At 34.7% G+C, this 19,590-nt stretch overlaps 1 protein-coding gene across 1 annotated transcript; it reads right to left on the bottom strand.

The window, feature by feature from the left end:
- Window positions 1–6,765: 6,765 nt before the first annotated feature.
- LOC132555451 (solute carrier family 23 member 2-like) lies at window positions 6,766–11,262 on the bottom strand. Its single transcript, XM_060219801.1, has 6 exons — window positions 11,191–11,262; window positions 10,588–10,744; window positions 10,062–10,315; window positions 8,868–9,102; window positions 8,123–8,218; window positions 6,766–6,944 (listed from the first exon to the last, which is right to left on the bottom strand). The coding sequence occupies exons 1-6, from the start codon at window positions 11,260–11,262 to the stop codon at window positions 6,766–6,768; spliced, it is 993 nt and encodes a 330-aa protein (XP_060075784.1).
- Window positions 11,263–19,590: the final 8,328 nt, after the last annotated feature.

The raw sequence follows: 19,590 nt of genomic DNA, 5'->3' as shown, positions 1-19,590 counted from the left end.
TGATGGTGAATAAATTTGTCTCGGTAACACACTATTTCTTATTACCTTTCTGTACCATTTCCTGCGAAAATGACAATTTAAAATTTTAAAAATAAGGAGCACACAGAATATATTGCCGTAAAAAGAAGTGATGGTCGGAAGGCAAGTATTTAGAAAGTAACGTTGAAAAAAATCGTTATCCCATGACAATATTGGCTAACGTAATCTTATCTTGGTGTCTGGACAGGAGACAGAGATAATTAGTATTGCAATGTTTTATTTTCTCCACGGCTTACGTAGAATTTTGAATGATACTGGATACAAGGCATTTGTGTTGGGCGTTAATCCTTTTCATCTCTTTTATGTAATGAGCGTACTAGCACTGACGAGCAGTGTGCGAGATGGTAAGGCTGTACAAAATCCTATGTTCACTAAGGTCGAAAATAGTGTGACGAGATGTTAAGGAACCGACCAACTTTTTCGGCTGTACAAAATCCTATGTACACTAAGGTCGAAAATAGTGTGACGAGAAGGTAAGGAATCGACCAACTTTTTCGGCTGTACAAAATCCTATGTACACTAAGGTCGAAATTAATGTGACGAGGTGGTAAACAGATTTCACACCCACAAAATACACAAGATGGTAACAATGCGCTGTACGATGACCAAGTGTTCAACAAAGCGTTGCCGAAATGACTGCAGTACATTGTTACCATCTCGTGTCTTCTTTGGTCTAATTTATCGGTCTCTTCCTTACCGTCTTATTATACATTAAGTGTAGTACGCTCCACACCAGTAATTTATCTGATGAAGATGACCGTGTAGTCATCGAAACGTCACACTTTACTGGTTGTGTTATACGAACTCCTATTTTATAGATACTATCAACCTGAAGGAAATGTCACAAAAAAAAGTCACATGAGATAAAAACTTAGGATCCCTTGGGATCCCCTTTTGTCCGGCGTCGTACGGTGCGTCGTAAATTTTTAATATTTGTGACTTCTGGAAAACTCCTAAAACGATTTCAATAAAAGTTAAGAAACACCTTCCATGACTAAAGATACAACAAATTTGTAAGTTAGATGATCCCCAACCTTCAGTGGCCTGAGGGACGGGGCAGATGATTGAAACTTTAAAAATCTTCTCAAATCCCATGTTTGATAGAATAAAATACTCTTCATGTATAGAAAGGCATTCAGATGCTTTGCAAAAATTGTAAATTTCATGACCCCTGGGTCTCGCATTTCCCTCAATGAAAGGGATGAAGTTTACTGTAATTTATACAGGAAATGATGTTTTTGAACATAATTAGCTTACTTTTTATTGGAAATAATTAAGACTTTATTAGAATTATTAGTATGAGTTGGCAGTTTGATGAGACGCACATATAAATTGGGTCAAACAACTTAAATTTCAAAAATCGTCTTTTCAATACTCAGATAATGCAGAGCCAAATACTCTTCATGTATGGAAGTGTACAAAACTTGTAAATTTCATGACCCCTGGGGAAAAGGTGTTCCTGTTCATGGATGGAAGATTTTATATAGGAAAGGTCATTTTTTGAGTGTAATTTCTTTCAATTAAAACTTGGTCAGAAAACTTAACATGGAAAAACACTTAATGTTATGCACATTTAATATTTGCATCATGTGTTCAATGTAGTTAAAGTTATATTTTTAAAAAAATAGTTTCTATACAAAATCTAAATTAACGATATTCTCATCAACATCTATTCCTTTAATGATGTCGTATTGTATAAGACGAGGAACGTTAAAAAGGTGATCAGCCAATGAAATATCCTTATAATTAGGTATAATTACACTGATGACAGAATATCTAAAAGCTAATTAGCATTTGCAATAGAAGCTAGTAGGTCACTAGCTAAGAAATGAAAGTATCACGGTTTTTAAGTTCTCACTCTCGTCGTAAAGTACAACTGTAGGATTAAGTAATTCAAAACCAAAACTCTATTTAATTTCATTAAATAATTATACTTGAGATTGAAGGATTTTGTTGTTGTGTTTGTTGCCTAACCCATCTATGCAAATAGATTGATAATGAAATACTGTGCTGCATGATAATTATGAGCGAGGACGAAAATAAAGTGGGTAGATGTTATTCAGAGGTTAAGTTGTATAACAGTAATCATTCACGCCAAGTCACGTTCAACCATCCCCAAAGTGTAATATATAGAATAAGTGTCATCATATCGGTCATGGTCTTATATAAATATTCCTACATGCATAACATTTCAGGTACTAAAACACATGATTATGATAATAATATACGATGTTGATGCAGTATACCATAACTTTCTCTAGTTATACCATCTGATGCAATTGAGTCCTCCAATGGATGGGCCAGTCCTTAACAGTAACGTCTGCTCAAGTGCGCCACCTAGTGGTCAAAGGTTGTATTAATATTTATAATTCCATGACGTTTGATGAAGGAGACGGACGGAATTAGGGAAACTACCCTGAACTCTTTAGTTATCAATTGATCTCGGGTACGCAGTCAATTTTACTATAAAACGATTTTATTATATACTACTTACTTCTGGGTGTCCATTAACGCGTGCTTAATTAATTAATTCACGATTATTATAGTAATGTTACATCTCGAACAACGCTTCAAGCAACCTTGAAATAATTATATATATATATATGTATATATCGAAAGCATACTATAACGTTTTCCACGGAGTCTTGACTGGATGACCCTTCGAGATGACATTACGTATTGTAAGTCTAACAAAGGTCTGAGTCGAGGTTTTTTAGCCCTTAGATTATTTGCTGAGTATGAATTAGAAGCAATTACGTTTTGTGATAATATCTATTACCTTAATTTCCATTAACACAATATTGATTCACAGCAGAATAATGCATCGAAACTTTGAAATTCAAACCCTTTAAACTAGCGATTCCGCAGAAAGGAGACGCCTAAGGATAACAAAATGGAAAGATCAAGTGATGACTTGCGTGACTGAAATTAGAGAAAAAGTTCGATTTCGGATCTGACACGACAGGCAGTTGTTTAGCTTATATACATTCAAGTATAAAGATATTTGGACAAGAAAAGTTGAAAGACTTAAATAGCAGGTTTTCAGTCAGTCCATGCCTAGCATACTCTCTAGCCGTCATTGAGAAAATTGCAGGTAAATTCAAGCCTTTTTATTCGATCTTTTAGCTCAAGATATCTAATTCTTTCGTTCCACATATTTAATTCAGCGTCTTTGGTCTCCATGATTAAGTTCTGATACGGAGAGGAACAGAGCGAGAATTAAAACATGGTTTTTAATTGATTGCAGAAACAGCATTGCAATTTTCAATACTTGACTCATATCTGGCTCTTACAAAACTATCATACTTTGACAAATCTAATACAAACGGCTGCATTCATATTTTCCATCTGTTGTCTTTTGAAGACTGGACGTTTAAAATACTGACAACACTGTTTTTTCTGCTCCCCAGCTGCTATGCCCATATGCTCTTGGGAAGTATATACACATCGTCATAATTTTTTAAAATGTAAATACCTTAAACATTTGACCAGGCAGACGCTGAAAAAATACTTTCCTATTGAAATTCTTTAATCAATAGCAACCATTCCTCAGTTCCCGGTTTGTATGGCTTGCTGGCTTTGCTTATAGCATCGTATAACCTCTGATGGGACAACATCTTCGTCAAGTTTAGTAAGATCTTCCAACAGGTTATTGGCATAACTATGGAACTAAGTGCGCCTCTCGGTTGGCTGCCTTGCCTTTTTTGTTCTTATTTTCATTTTCATACGAGACTGAATTTATCAAAACAGTCACTAAGACCGCCCAAAGTCGTTGTATTTCACCTTTAGATATATTGATGACGTCTTGTGTTTGAAAAACAAGAAATATATTGACCACGTCTATCGGATTTACTCATCAAAATTTGATATCAAAGACACGACAGACTCTTTGTGGTACGATATCGACCAACTTTTTCGGCCATAAAACTTCACAAGACACTTCGAAATATCCTAGTCCATCCTAAGGATAAAACTCCCAAAGAAAATACCGCAAGTGCGTATAACAGGCAGGAGATTCGGGGTCCGGCTCAATGAACATCAGGCCATAGACTCTCGCACATCTATGTCTTACCCAAAGCATAGCCGAATTATCTACAGTACATTGTTGCCATCTGGCGTTTCTTTCCGTACCGTCTCGTACATTGCGTACACCAGAGCTAGTTCGCTTCACACTGGTCATTTGTCTGATGAAGGTGACCGTGTAGTCATCGAAACGTCTAATCCACTACTGGCTGTGTTATAAAAACTTCAATTGTAAGTTGATATGACTCCTAGGTACTTAGGGGCTGGGCTACAAATGATGAGGTTAGGTAATATTTTGCCTCAAAATGCTCCTCTTCTGAGAGTTAAATGAATTTCAACGAAACGAGGTCTGAAATACTATTGTCGGTATGGGGCCATTAAAATCTTAAATCAGAAAATTGATTCTACCCATAGGAACTTGAGGGCGGGGCCAAATGGGGAGGTTACTCAATATTTTTCCTTCCAGAATGCTACCCACGCTAATACGTTTAATCAATATTGTTTTATTCAAATTGTCTGAAATATCAGTAGATGTGGGAACTTCATTCTTTAATTCAATTTAAACAAAAACAGCTCGAAATTATTAGGGAGTGGCAATGATACCAAAAGTGCATTGAGTGATCCTGAGATTGCTATGACCAAATCTCATTTTTTCGCTTTCGTCCAAAATCCAACATAACTTATCTCGAACAATTAGTCTGAACTACCTCTCACGTTTCATTCACAACATTGAGAAAAATATTTGAAATTAACTTTGTTAGAAAAGAAAGAGATGATATGTTGTTATCTATTTTTCAGCCTGGTCCAAACTTGTAACATGATTGCGCAACTGTTTTCATGTAGGGAATTTACCATTTATGAGTTTCTGTTACTTAAAGAAATTTCTAAAATTTGAATTAATCATATTTGTCAGACCACCATCTGCAAATTCCATCCATTCATCGATTGTCAGGTGGCCGTAAAAGCCATGGCCCTCTAGTTCTGTCTTTAACATAAACAAAATTTGATTTTGAGGTTTACGAAATTGGTACATTCGATAAACAACGGTTATATCTAAACAAGATTTATTTTCAAAGTAGACATTAATTATTCAGTTTATTAAGCATATTCCTTTCGACCAATTTTCAAGTTTACAGACGGGAACAGAATGGCATCTTTATACAAACAATCACAAGCTGTTTGTTGCTCTTGCTGCAGAAATCGAAGAGAAAGCGAATTATTTGGAAGTGAAGAGACAAAAATACGAAATATTCGACTCTTTCGACCAGCTTGGTTGGAACAGCTGGTATTATTAGCATTATGCCTGATGTACAGCTGCAATAATCTATATAAAACCTTGTGTAGACAAACGTCAAATCACCCACAAAGCCGTGCATGTGTATTTGTAAAGTAAGGATGACATTATCAATATTTATATATGTTTACATGTGATTTACATTGTGATTTACAATAAACTATTGTGTGGTAAATCGTTCCCTGACCTACTTTCCTTTAGTCATTCCTCCAGTTGATGTTTGTCTTTACAAACAGTTACCATTCCGACTACGTTGTGGTTAATTTTAATAACGATATTAGTATAAATCCAAATAAATGCAACGTTTGAATGTTAATTTGCTTGATTTGACAGCACTTTTCTGCATAAATATTGACCGAATGTTACCTGTACACGTATGTTATCATAGATAGTATCATAAGTTATTGATATATACACTGTGCCTATTCATTAAGAATTAAAGGGCTGTATGATTATTGATATCGGTCGGCTTGTATCAGTTTCATAATAAACATCTCACATTGCAGCTGTCAGACGTTTAAATAAGAATATATGCACCATTGATAATACAACAGAATGGTTAAGTACAGTTAATCTAAATGTAAATAAGGGTTATATCTAAACAAGCCATATATTGAACGTCAATTCATTACGACACGTGTTCCCGAAACAATGATGTATGTTACGACCAAATACGAATAGATACGGCATTTCCACAAACTGTTGGTTGATCAATGTCTGGAATGTTTGCGTTTTCTACTAGTTTTTTAATCTATATATTATATTAAGTAATTTATTACTTTAGTAAGATGTGTGTATTTCGCTCCCCGAAAAAATGTCGTAAATACTTACTTACATTCTGTGATAGTGGTTTGCATTTTCGAATTTCAACAATTTGTATATCATCGAGGAAATCTTATGATTAATGTATTGTTCAACTCCGTCATAGATTCAATGATGTTTCGTACAGAAAAAAAAACGTATACTTATTTATTGACTACTCCAAATCAACCGAACATACCACATTTGTCAAATTAACGCAAACATGAATTGATCCATTTGAATTCACAATGATAGATTTACAAGCAATATACAGACATTGCAATAAGCACAATCATGTTAAAGCACCATAGTATCGACACTGAATAACATTACCGCTAAATAATGTTCATAGACAGTAATTAACTTGTATAGTGTACATTTGTCACAGCTTCCTTCACCATAATTATTTCGTAAATGAAATTATAGGTAAACTTTATCCGAACTACGAAAGAAGTCTCCTCAATAAAACCAGTGCATATATGGATAGGTCAAATAAAACGTTTTCGCGAAGAGAAGCTTCTTGCTCTTGAATAAACAATCTTATCCATGTATATTATGGATTATATGTTTCACCGTAAAATATACACGAGCGCGCGAGAGAATGTTCTTTACTCCATTTTTCTAAACGTCGGAAAAATTGGAATATAATTGCATATCCTAAACTTTTGGAGTTGTTTTGTGAGAGCAGGAATTTCGTACAGTTCCGTTCCCTCCTCATAGTCTACTTTGGTATCTCCCTCATCTCCTCCTCCTAACCACGCTATCATTCCCCTTTCCTCCTTAGTACCTGTCATAATTCAGAAAACTCTCGGGTGAATAACACCTTTGACATGCATTATTCATCAAGATGTATTGCATAATAATCAAATAAGGAAAATTATGTAGCATATTTGTTTCAACCTTTTCGTGACCTGGGGACAAACCCACACACTTGCACCTGATATTTAAAAAGTATGATAATATTGTTGCAAAGTGCTACTTAACTGCGGTAGGACGACCGTCTGTAAAAAACCCAGTGACAACGTTGATTGAGCGAGATCATATTTGGGAGCCATAAATGATTTCTAATAGACATAATATGGTATATTTGAGTTAAATTATAAATTCAGTATCATGTTCTTAATTTGAACTGAAGAGTGCAATTCACTTGTGTGTCATTTGTACAATCTTCGACATTGCAGATAGACAGGCACTGTTGGTGTTTCTTTAGTTCTGTGGTTTGTAGTAACCTCCATGTCACATGTTAATTGATTCGATTATTATCACGATTCAGATACATACATGTAATTGTCGTTCTAATAATTTATTTTCCTCAATCGTCTTCTCGGTTTCAAATTTTAAGCCCTCTACGTCATTGACGAGTCCCAGAAGGAGGGAACAGCTGTATTTTAATAAATTATTCAGCTCTATTGTATGTTATTCCAAATTTGTACTGAAAGGTGGCCTTTCCTTGTGTGTCTTTTGTACAATCTTCGAGATTGAAGGCGGTTGACTGCTTGTTTGCTGTTACGTGCACATTACGTTTAGATTCATTCGAATAGTGCCACGATGTAGTCTATACAAGTGTATTTCACTTTAAAAATATATTTATATTGAAAATTATTCAGTTTAATGCATTCTGGGGTTAGAGCATCACTGACGAATCTTGGAAGGACGGAACAGTTGTATATGGCAGTTTACTTCAACAATTAACTATATTGTATCTAATTCCAAATTTTATGTGTTGCATTGTATTCGCTTGGGATTCAGCGAGTGTGTTCTAAAGACATCTTTATTTTTACGACAGTGAAGAAATTCCATATTAGCATATATCAATCACTCTTATTAGCCTGGATAGGAACGAGTTTACAAGTGGACATTAACATAAAAGGAATGAAAAAACATTTTATTAGATCAAAAGCAGACGCATTTAAACCAGTAAACAGCTTACACTAACTGAAAGAAATAGTCAAGTCTTCCACTCACCTGGTATGGTATTGTCTAGTAAGCACGCTATGATTCCCCCAGCAAGGTTCGGACTTGTCATTAATATTTGTAACATGTTAGTGAGTTCCTGTATACCTAGGAAAAGTATGAAATTACTTCGTTCACCCGTGTAGCCTAAACATCGACACTAGTTTATATTTGAAGTTCCAAAACATTTAAGATCAGTTAGTAAAACTTGTTATACTCTTCGAAACTAATGTTAAATTATCATTGGTGTTTTGTAGATCAAAATTACAATAGATAATACACATATCTGATCTTAAATGAATTTAAAAAGTCGTAGATATTTCTCCTTTCCTTTTTGAGCGTTTAAATTCCGAGACGAGTTTCATAAAATCTCATAAAAAATGACGATGTTTTGATACTCCTATCACATAAGACATAAAGTCGCATTTTGACAGGGTTTATAGTAAAAATGTGCATGACGAAATCAAAAGGAAGCTGCAATTTAATTGCTCATTTTTTAATTGATAACGTAGCGTAACATATTATATGCGCGAATATCATCCCGACTATCATTTTGTCACCAAGTAAAATCAATAACGCGATTACTAATATTACAGCAAGCTGCCAATCTTTAAATATTTGCTCCAAGTCCTTCATTACAATGATAACGATAATTTTAAAGCAATGAACCGATAAATGGCTATGAATATGGATCATGTTTTCAGATCAAGATACATATTAATCAATACTTGCTCTATTAATCCTTTCTACAACATACCTGTCTCAAATACGTCAAGATTTTTCTCTGACCAGCGCGGAACCATAATTCCGATCATTATAGACATTCCGACAATAGTGAGGTTTCGTGTAGACTTGACATCTAAGTAAAAGAGGTTAGAGAAAACCAAACCGACGAAGGCACCACCGCATATGATGCTTGTTGCTCCGAGCACGGCATATGGCACAGTGACAAAAAAGGCGGTGAATTTGCCAATGATCGCCACGACAGCCATCTGAATTCCAAAACACTGAAAAACTCTTCTGCTGGCAACCTACCATGTATATAAATCAATACAGCCAAAATTGAACGTTGAAGTGAGCACATACACTATGGGATAACACGTTCAAAATGTCCATTCAGATAAGGATATACTTTGTTACGTCCACTAAAGGTTTTGTTCTATATAGACAATAACCTATATCTTAATAGTATTTAATAGTAGTTATTTATGTTATTTACGCAGCAATTTCTCCTTTTGCTGGACAACAGAAAGAGAATACCGACATTTGATTATTTGTGACAGTTTGAATATCGGGGCGAATGAAATATTTCTTAAAAGTAGACAGTAAAAATCCTCCACAGAAATTAACATTTAGTGAGATAATGCAAGGGGTTATTTTTTGATAGCATGTATCTTGGTATTCTACACAGGTCTTATCCTACATTGATATGTTTATTATGTGAAATATCACTGAATTTAGTAAAAACAAAACTATATTTCTTGTGAACTCAGATAAAATCCATTTTAGTAAGTAATGAAAACATGTCCGACATTTATTGTTCAGATAAAAATAATAACCAAACTAAGATGAAGAGAATACATTTGTGCAATGTATAAACATTAGACAATCAAAATATATCTAGATGTTAAAACCAAACATTCGCGATTAAGAGAGTTACAAAAAGGAAAAGTTGTGTCATTGACAAGTGATAAGGTATCCTGTATCCCAAACTATAAGAAAAAATAACATCATGATGAATTAAAAATACATTACTTTTGGCTGTCTATTGACCTTGTAGAGTCCGCAGGCTTTCTTTTTTTTCTACGATATTACATATTCAGTAACAGAAATGTAAAACACCTCTCTGTATGCTCATTGTTATCAAATTTTGCAAGAAAACGGATTTTGGAATCGTTATGGAGACAACAGAAACAACAAGAATTGATGTAGCATGTTAAATTTTACATGCCTTTGTCATGCCTATGATACCAATATTTCCACCATATGTGGTAGTGGCATGTCCGGCCCCAAACATCCCAGCAATAGCACTAAACATGCCTTCCATAGCCACACCTCTGTTGATAGCGTGCACAGGAGGGGATGGTGCCTTAACAGTTCTTGCGCATGCGTAATAGTCAGCAATTGAATCAATTATAGACACTATAGTAGGTACCATAAATGATATGAAAACTCCACCACTAAAGGAAGATGGACCAAACTGACCTAAAATGAAATCCATAAAAGCTTGCTAAAAAGCTGTGAACCTTTATTGGTATAGAACTTTGTTGTTTTAAATCATCACTATATAAGAATGTTGCATTTAATAACATTCCAACGTTTTACTTTCAGTTTTGCAATGCCATATTTTTGAACAAGCTTATTGATTTTTCTTTAATATTTAGATTATTGTGCTCTTTCTACACGAAGTGAAACAAAATGTATACAACCTTTTTTTATAAAGCTCAATCGATGATATTGACATTGTTGCGATATACCTGGATATGGAACATACAACCATGGTGCTGAGGAGATTACGTGCATGCGCGTGTCTGTCCGAGAGAAGAACTGCTCACTTTTTACATCAGCACTTAGGTAATTGGTGACGGTCAGTATAGCAGCTACCGTCCAGCCGATAGTTATACCAATCAGAATCTTTAATGGTACAGATAATCAATATAGAAGTCAAGACATTGTATTACTGAGATAACATAAATACACATGCGATATCTTATTGTCATTTTCGAAATATGAAATTTTATATACTGAATTAGATATCTGGTATAGAATATAGGATATCTTATTTATTACATATTTATATGATACATTTTTATCAAAATATGAAATATGATCAATGACGCACATATTTGCAATAAATCAATATGGACAAATTAATTGTCTAAATTGGTGGCAATCAATCCCTTTATCGAGACACCAAAAATTACAAATATATTACAAAAAAAAAAAAAAAAAATATTATAAAAATAAAAAAGACGAATTGCTTGATTTAGGAGTGGGGTTTCAGGTACTGAATACGTTAGGCTTGGCTAAACCCGATTTAATAGCAGATACCAAACTCTATAATCTATGTAAATACTTACCGAAAGTACTTGATGCAGGGGGTAGCGAATGATTTCAAATCCTTTTCCAAACCTCCAAATAGGTATCGGCATTTTCTTGCCATTCAAGTACATCGAAAGCATTAAACATGGACAAAATGTCCTAGAAAATAAAATTTCTGATATCTATAACTGTCATTTCATTGATTGTTTCTATGACCAATGACAAAACTGTTTAAAAATAACTACTTACATAATCGTTACCAGCCAGGATGACTCGCAGAAGCTGACTAGTATCTCTGCGTACTCAACACTGATCAGGAGAAGAGTAGGTACAACAGTTATCGGACCAACAAAACGCATCAGGTACCCCAGCACACCTGTCAGTCCTATCATCATGTGGATACACCCTGCCAGGGTCAAACTTCCCTGCAACTAAAGAGTCATCACGTGGAAACACCCTGCCATAATCAAACTTCCATGGAACTAAAGAGTCATCATGTGGAAACACTCTGCCAGGATCAAACTTCCCTGCAACTAAAGAGTCATCATAAGGATATACCCCGCCAGGGTCAAACTTCCCTGTAAATAAAGAGTCATCATGTGGAAACACCCTGCCAGGATCAAACTTCCCTGGAATTAAAGAGTCATCATAATGATATACCCCGCCAGGGTCAAACTTCCCTGCAACTAAAGAGTCATCATGTGGAAACACCCTGCCAGGATCAAACTTCCCTGGAACTAAAGAGTCATCATAATGATATACCCCGCCAGGGTCAAACTTCCCTGGAACTAAAGAGTCATCACGTGGAAACACCCTGCCATAATCAAACTTCCATGGAACTAAAGAGTCATCATGTGGATACACTCTGCCAGGATCAAACTTCCCTGGAACTAAAGAGTCATCATGTGGATACACCCTGCGAGGATCAAACTTCCCGAGAAATAAAGAGTTATCATTTGGATATAGCCTGCTAGGATCAAACTTCTCTGGATCTGAAAAATATAACCAAGATGATACTTCCCATATATATATATATACATCCTGATAGAATAAAACTTCAATGGAACTAAAGAATCTTCATCACGTATATGCATCTTTTTTGGATCAACCTTCTACAGAAAATTTTGTTATTTAGATATATCTGATTTGGATCTCATGGAACTAAAGAATGAATTATTACTTTGTAGATACATCCTGCTAGGACACAGTTTTCCATGAAAGTGAAGAAGTAACATCATGTGGACACATCCCTCCAACTAAAGAATCATTCAAATGTTGTTACATTCCGCCAGAATAAAAACCTCACTGGAAATAAAGATGCATCAGATTTTGATGCATCCCGCTAGAAAGTAAAGTATCATAATATGGAAGAGTAAGGGTCTTCTGCTTATTCGACGACACTCGCCATGTAAACCTTGGTCAATCCAAGTAAGTAATGTCGCGCTCTGTGAACAATGTATGCAACAACAGAATAAACAGGCAAACTAACAAGCATCAAACACGTCTAGCTTGATGTCGCACAAAGAAATAGAAAATTTCTCGAGGAGATCATTATTATTAACCAACCATTTTTACTAAACCGCATAAAATGTGCTACCCTATCTCACAGTTGTGCGATAGATACTGTAATAGTGTGCTCAAGATGTATGCTGCACGATGTGCGTAAGAAGTTAAAAAAATTACAATTTACAACTGTAAAAAGATACAATGAAAACAAGTAAATCCCTGAACTGCAATTAAAACAGTCTAGAATATTCCGCCATGACAACGACTTTTGGGGCATTGTTTTAGAAATTTTGATAAAGAATAATGATATGCACACATAGAATAGTCTTAGACAGATCAGACATTGTTTATCATATGATATTCTTCTCAAACACTGATTAAGAAATTCAATGTACATACTAAACGTAGTTTTGGCATAACGTACATCTCCTCGTAAGAAACGTCGAAACTTCCAGTTGTTGTATTCAACACAGATGTATTGTCAAGAGTGCCGTTGTAAATGTTGCCTAAAATGCAAACGTTGTACAGACATTTAACTGTTCTGTGGACAAAAAAAATAAAATAAAATAAAACATCCTTTTAAAAATCAATTGATTGTTAACAGTGATGACTTTCTAAATACTTTATTTTCGGTCTGTGTTATAACAAAGAAAAAAGAAATGCAAATTTACAAAATTTCCACGGCAAATGGCAAATAATGACTTAGTTATATATTTGACTTCTTATGTGCTATTTTTCTTGACTGTTGTTTCCTCGGTTACAAGTGTTTGCTTCGCACATATCATACCCTGGTTGTATATATGAAAATTTGGACACTGCCAATCCGGAAGTGACTTGAGCGCCATGAGTGGTAGGACATACTGCGACATTGGTCCTTGGTAGACAGGTAATCTGAAGTTCAATAAAGATAAACCAGTTCACGTCATCACACCATAGCAATGATTTGTAATGATATCCTTGTTTATTATAGCTAAGCAATAAGTAACCTGACAGACATTATAAGTGGAATAGAAGGTAGATACATTAATTTATCGGGATAGGTAAGAGAGTGCCAATTTCATGTTTCACCGGTTAAGAGAATTGTCACTTAAAAAACGAACCATTAGTCCAGGCGATTTTCCTATAAATACATTGAATCTTTAAAATCTTTGACATCAATCAAACTATGTATTTCCACAAAAAACATCGTGACCACACGTGGACATTGTACACGATTTATTTGACGAAATACACGCTTTGAATTCCAATATTCCTTGATGTCTGCTCAATGTCCGGTATTTTGCTAACAAATAGTTTGAAAGATTCGGAGGCATTTATCTGTATTGTTCACTACTTTAATAACAGAGCCTTATCTACTACATTTTCCTTGAGTAGCAAGCCACAATCGGATTATTTATAGGTTATCTGATTAATGTACTATACAGCAAATAGTCGATAACTAAAGGTGCCCTAGCTGTACAGTATTAAATAATGGAACTGCAATACCCTCTTGGTTATGGCTGAAGCTTGAAAGCTCAGTCGGGTCATTTTTTCATTTATTTTTCAATTTCCTTTTTCTATGTTTCTAATATTTATTATGAAACTGGTTTATAACAAATCATATAACATATTTTTTCTAAACACTTTGTTTTGATGTTTTTGCTTGTTTCATCACAATACTATATCACAGTACTGTATCACAGGATCCAGTATTGAAAAATAGTGGCATTGAAAGTATAGTGATATGTTAATGTTAAATATAGGTTAACTTGACATAATAATAATAAAGAGAAGAAAAAGAAGAAAAAGAAGTAGAAGAGGAGGAGACTTGACAATGAACGATTTATGTCGTAAAAGGCAACTGAAGAGACAAAATTATTCAAATTATCTGCTGTACTCTACGTCTTTCTTTGCATCGTTTAACATATAACGTAAGTGCAAAATGTAGACGCATTAATGATATCTACATTAGGGATATTTATATAAAGATGTAATTTAGAACTGCAGCAGAAATTTGAAACATTAAATGGAATTGCTTTGTAAACGAATATTTTTGGTGGGTTTTTTTTATTATTGATGAAGATTTTCGTGTATCCATGTCAAAAAGCCAAATAGGTCCATAATTCCTTTCGTATTGACGATAGGAAAAAGCAATATTTAAATGATGTTACCTAACCCCTAAAGTACACTGAAATAGTGTACATATTCCAGCCAGGAAAACTGTTGTTGAGAGCATCTGCGCTTTAAAGTATTCTATATCCCTTGCACACGTTAACTCTGCTATTAGTGCCACAGTGAAGAGACATGCTGGAATGGAGACCATACTTTGCTGTAAAAAAAATAGGTCACTGTGCATAAATTGTGGCAATATGATGAAGACTGTACAAAACCAGGCAAGTGAATAACACCTTTAATACAAATTTAGAGTTCAACACAGAAATGCCAAACAATGAAGTGAACTGTTTCGTCCTTCTATGACTTGTCAGTTATGCTGAGGTCATAAATACAATGTATTGGTAGAAATTCGTAAAACATCTTAATACAAACATATGATTTTGATAATGATTGAAATTTTTAATCTAAAGATATGATTTGATCATTACATGTTTGTCACATTTAGAAAACTTTTCTGCAGTTAGATGTGAAGTTTGTTTCCGAGCATTATTGAAAGAAAATGAAATAGAGGGTGTCATTAGTACAACATAGTTACTCTTGTGTGTTTGTTGTAGACTGCCTGAATAATCAACATCGTGTTACATCAACAGCATGATTGCGTCGGTGATACATATAATTAACCTTGTTCGTTGTATTCACCTTACAACCTTTTCATCGTCACATCAAAATAACCCATCATAACAATAACTTTGATACCTTTCTTTATTACGAAATGGGAAGAAAAAAGAAATTCATTCACGATGTTACTATTTATGAAATGTTTTGATAATCTTATAATAGTTTCGTAATATTGTAAATGATAGTTGCTTTAAATGTCGGTCATTTATATAAGTAATGTACAATGTGTACTGGATATTGAGCATTAAATGAAAGAATATATATGGTAAAACGAATTGCAATATGAAACATGAGACAAAACAAAGTAAATGACTAGTATTTGAGTGTTGAAAGTCCTATCTCCCATACACGCTATTTAAATGCATCTTATAGCCATTGTCAATATATTTACCTGTAGTGCAAATAAAAAACTGAGATGAATGGGTGGATTTTCGCTAACTCTGTAGATCAAAGTCCTTTTCTCTGCTTCAATGATGACAGACTTCTCGTTCTCACCAATGTCAAACGATTTACCATTGACATAGTTTTCTTCCTTGCCATTTACTTTGACATATACGTTTCCAGAATCCACTGTTATAGGGAAGCGTCCATCACCGGTGTCTGTGTTTGTTTCCGACTCCATATTTCCAAAGAAATGAAATCGTCTAGGTGGAGATAATGTTGTCTACCTTAGTATAACTAGAACTGAAGGATGTTTTGAAGAATATCTTCATTTTAAATACTGTAATAATAATTTATTTATCTATAGTATTTATATCACATGTAACATATTCCAATAAGACAGCACATATATTTCACTCTCATCGATTGGAGAAGACATATGGTATTATGATGACAAAGATATATTAATATTTCGTATATTAATGCGGATACAGATTTCTAATACATTAAGTTATATTCATTTCAGATGTAATGTATTAGATAATATATAGTATATATAATGAGGAAAATAAATTTATTTTCGGGCAAAGAAAAGTTTGACGCTACTAATATGCTTATATATGTAATGAATCAACAATACGATAGTAGATAGTGTGTAGGGGCCATTAAATTATGTTTACCCCGCGCGTCTACTTGTTTATTTGAAGACGGTTCATTATCTTGAGATCGATATCTACAAAAGTCTTCCTACATGTACGATATTTACATAGTAAGAGGTGTCCGCGTAAGACAAATTATTTCTTTCGTTAAAGCATCATTGTCAGACAGGTGATAAGGTATCATTTGTTGCAGCCATCTTTAACAGACATTAATCTGAACCAGACATATCAATTACACCTTCCCAAGGTCCAAGTCTCAATTTACGATTATATAATAATAGAACTGAAGACGTTGAGACGTGGAATTTACAAAAGTTAATATCATAACAGACATAAAACTAATCGTAAAATAGATACTTTGTTGCTGCGCTAAGCAGTTGATTGGTTCACATTTAAACCACGCGCCAAGTGCAACCTACTTGTATCAAACGTGCTTGAATCGAATACATTGGATGAGTCGAATGTTTTTTCTGTCATGATTTTTTCTCTTCTAATTTCTACGGAAAAAATTTCCTTTTTGGTGCCGAACATTCAGGCGTCACCTTGAATCCTGTTAAAATTTTCGGCTTCCGGTCCAAATGAGTGTGATTGGTCAGTCGTACACGCGTCTGTGTTAACGTGCCCACTCGTAATTTTCGATCGAACATTAATCCCTGCGGTTACACAGGTGAAAGAATTTTCGTCCAGAATCAGGTAGCCAAACTTCAAAGGTTCTGTGGGCTCATAAATGCCTTTGTCAATGCCAGAAAGCAGTTGGATTCGTCATATTTTCAGAAAGGAACAAACCGCAAGTCCAGCCTCTCACTGTTAACCGTAAATCTCTTGTGTTTTGTTCACTTTTTATGCGCATGGCTGCTGAAACGCAAAAGGAAAAAAAACAAGCGATAACTATTGCGCTGGTGCAAATGAATAAAAATACAAGTATGTCATTGTTACACATTAGTTTATGATTTTAAATACCTTTACTTGATATACATACACATATAAAAAGCGCAAGTTTAATCTGATTCTATTAAACGGTATACGCTCTTACGGTGTTGTACGTGTAAAGTTATGCTTCAGTGACGTTGCCACGGCCTTCACCTTTTTGTAACCATGCTCTGTGCTATCGATGTTATATCATTATGGAATGTTCATGAGTACGTATTCATTTTTAAAAAGTTTTGTATATGAGAATGGGTGCATATCCACACATGTGCTGCAATTCAAGGACGAGTGTTTCATATTACATGTTTTGTTATAGTTGTACTTATAACTGTTCATTTGAAATATTTTTATCCATTTACTACTATACACAGAAATCCCTTTAAACATTGATGGCACATAGTTTTCCAAGTTCGTAAAATGACCTTTCGATTAAAGAACTACGTCTCTTTTATAAATAGAGGACACAAAATGGTTTCCCGTTTACCATCACATATATTTCACAAGAATGACAGAATATATATTTCATATATCTGATATAAAACAGTTTGTATATAAATAGTATCTTGAAATTCAAACATTTGTTTTAATCCTAGCTTAAATCATGCTAATATCAGCATCACAGATGTCTAATTATTTTATTACACATTGATATTTGCTTACGATGGAATCTTTATTTTCTAAAGATTTTTCTCTTTGTTAAAAGTGTTTTCAGATTCTGTTGCTGTCACTTGCAGCCAAGTTCTTTACGTTTTTAACATGTGAGCGCACATGTTCAGATTAGGTAATAAAACGGCACAATGTAGACCACAGAAGAACTTACAAAATTGTCAACATAATCATAATCCAAATATGATTATAAATGAAAGAAAGATTACACGGAGACTCCTGAAAATACACTGGGAATAAGACCAGGTGTTCCGAAAGAGTAGGCGTCTTCTGCTTCAATATATATAATAACGGAATCAATAGAAAAACTAAAACGTCCATTTTCATACATTTTTTGTAATCATTTTGTAACAAATTTGTCGACGATTGACGGTTTTCTTGCACGATGTGTTCCTTATAGTTACTGCCAATCAGAATCATTTGTACCTATTAGTACTACAATTTTATAGATTGAGATATTAAAGGTTACTGTTACGCAAAAACAGTTATTTCAACCATTTTATTTGTAAACAACACCTTTTCCCTGATATCACAGGGTACGAAACCCAGCTTAACATTACACATTCACAACATTCCTAATCGTCTTAACCAGGCAAAATATGTCTTATTCAAAAACGCAACCTTCAGTCACTTCGGTTTAGCGTGTCTGGACCACTGTCAGTAGAGGATATGAGTTAACGGAAAGACAACACAATGACAGGAGGACTACCTATCAGAACAGCGCAGCCCAAACCTCCCTTTGGAACTCATGTACATACGTCTCACCGGATATTGCCACATCAACGTGTAGCTGCAGCGATCCTTTCTCCAAAGACACGAAAAGATAACTTTTAACGGAAATGTCACCAAGCACATTAACCTTTAAAGGTCATGTCTTAACAGGAACGTCTGCAGATTATCCAACATAAGGGATTTTTTTCAAAACTTTCCCTTCAATTCTACAACGATCATGGTACAGAATATTCTCACAAACATGCTGCATGACAAATGTCAGACTGTCACAACTCTTGTATCTCCAAATATAATTGTTGTCCCATCTCAATCACGCCCAATCGTGCTGATTGCCTGCAGTTGTATTTTGTGCAATCCTCAATAAATTATCGGAGACCATGTGATATTTCTACTTTACGCGGCGAAGCATCGCATATTCGAAAAGCTATGGAGATGATTGCTTCAGCAGGGATTGCAAAATTTCTTGTCGTTAGCTCGGATCCTGGCATTACACCCAATAAGCAGCTGCTGCACAGCTTCAGGATCATCCATCTCTACCCGAGGCCAATCATACCTAGCCGACACCACCAAGTCCACACAAACTACGAAGAGAATTTCACGAGAGGACCACCATGTTTCCCTGACTTCCAAATGTCTTTACTGACAACAAAGTATTGGCCTGTAAACGGAATTGGTCAATACATGGAAAGAGGACAGGATACCGACACTCATCCACTCCTTCCTCCAAAGTTCTATCCACCCAATCGCATCCCTTCTCAAAGCCAAATGGTCTAATGTAAATTGATTAACTTATTG

Source organism: Ylistrum balloti, unplaced genomic scaffold (assembly GCF_031769215.1).
Source record: "Ylistrum balloti isolate Yb309-2 unplaced genomic scaffold, AGI_CSIRO_Ybal_v1 Utg370490, whole genome shotgun sequence".
Lineage (NCBI taxonomy): Eukaryota > Metazoa > Mollusca > Bivalvia > Pectinida > Pectinidae > Ylistrum > Ylistrum balloti.
Note: the sequence above shows the minus strand (reverse complement) of the source record. Positions and strands in the feature narration are given on the sequence as shown.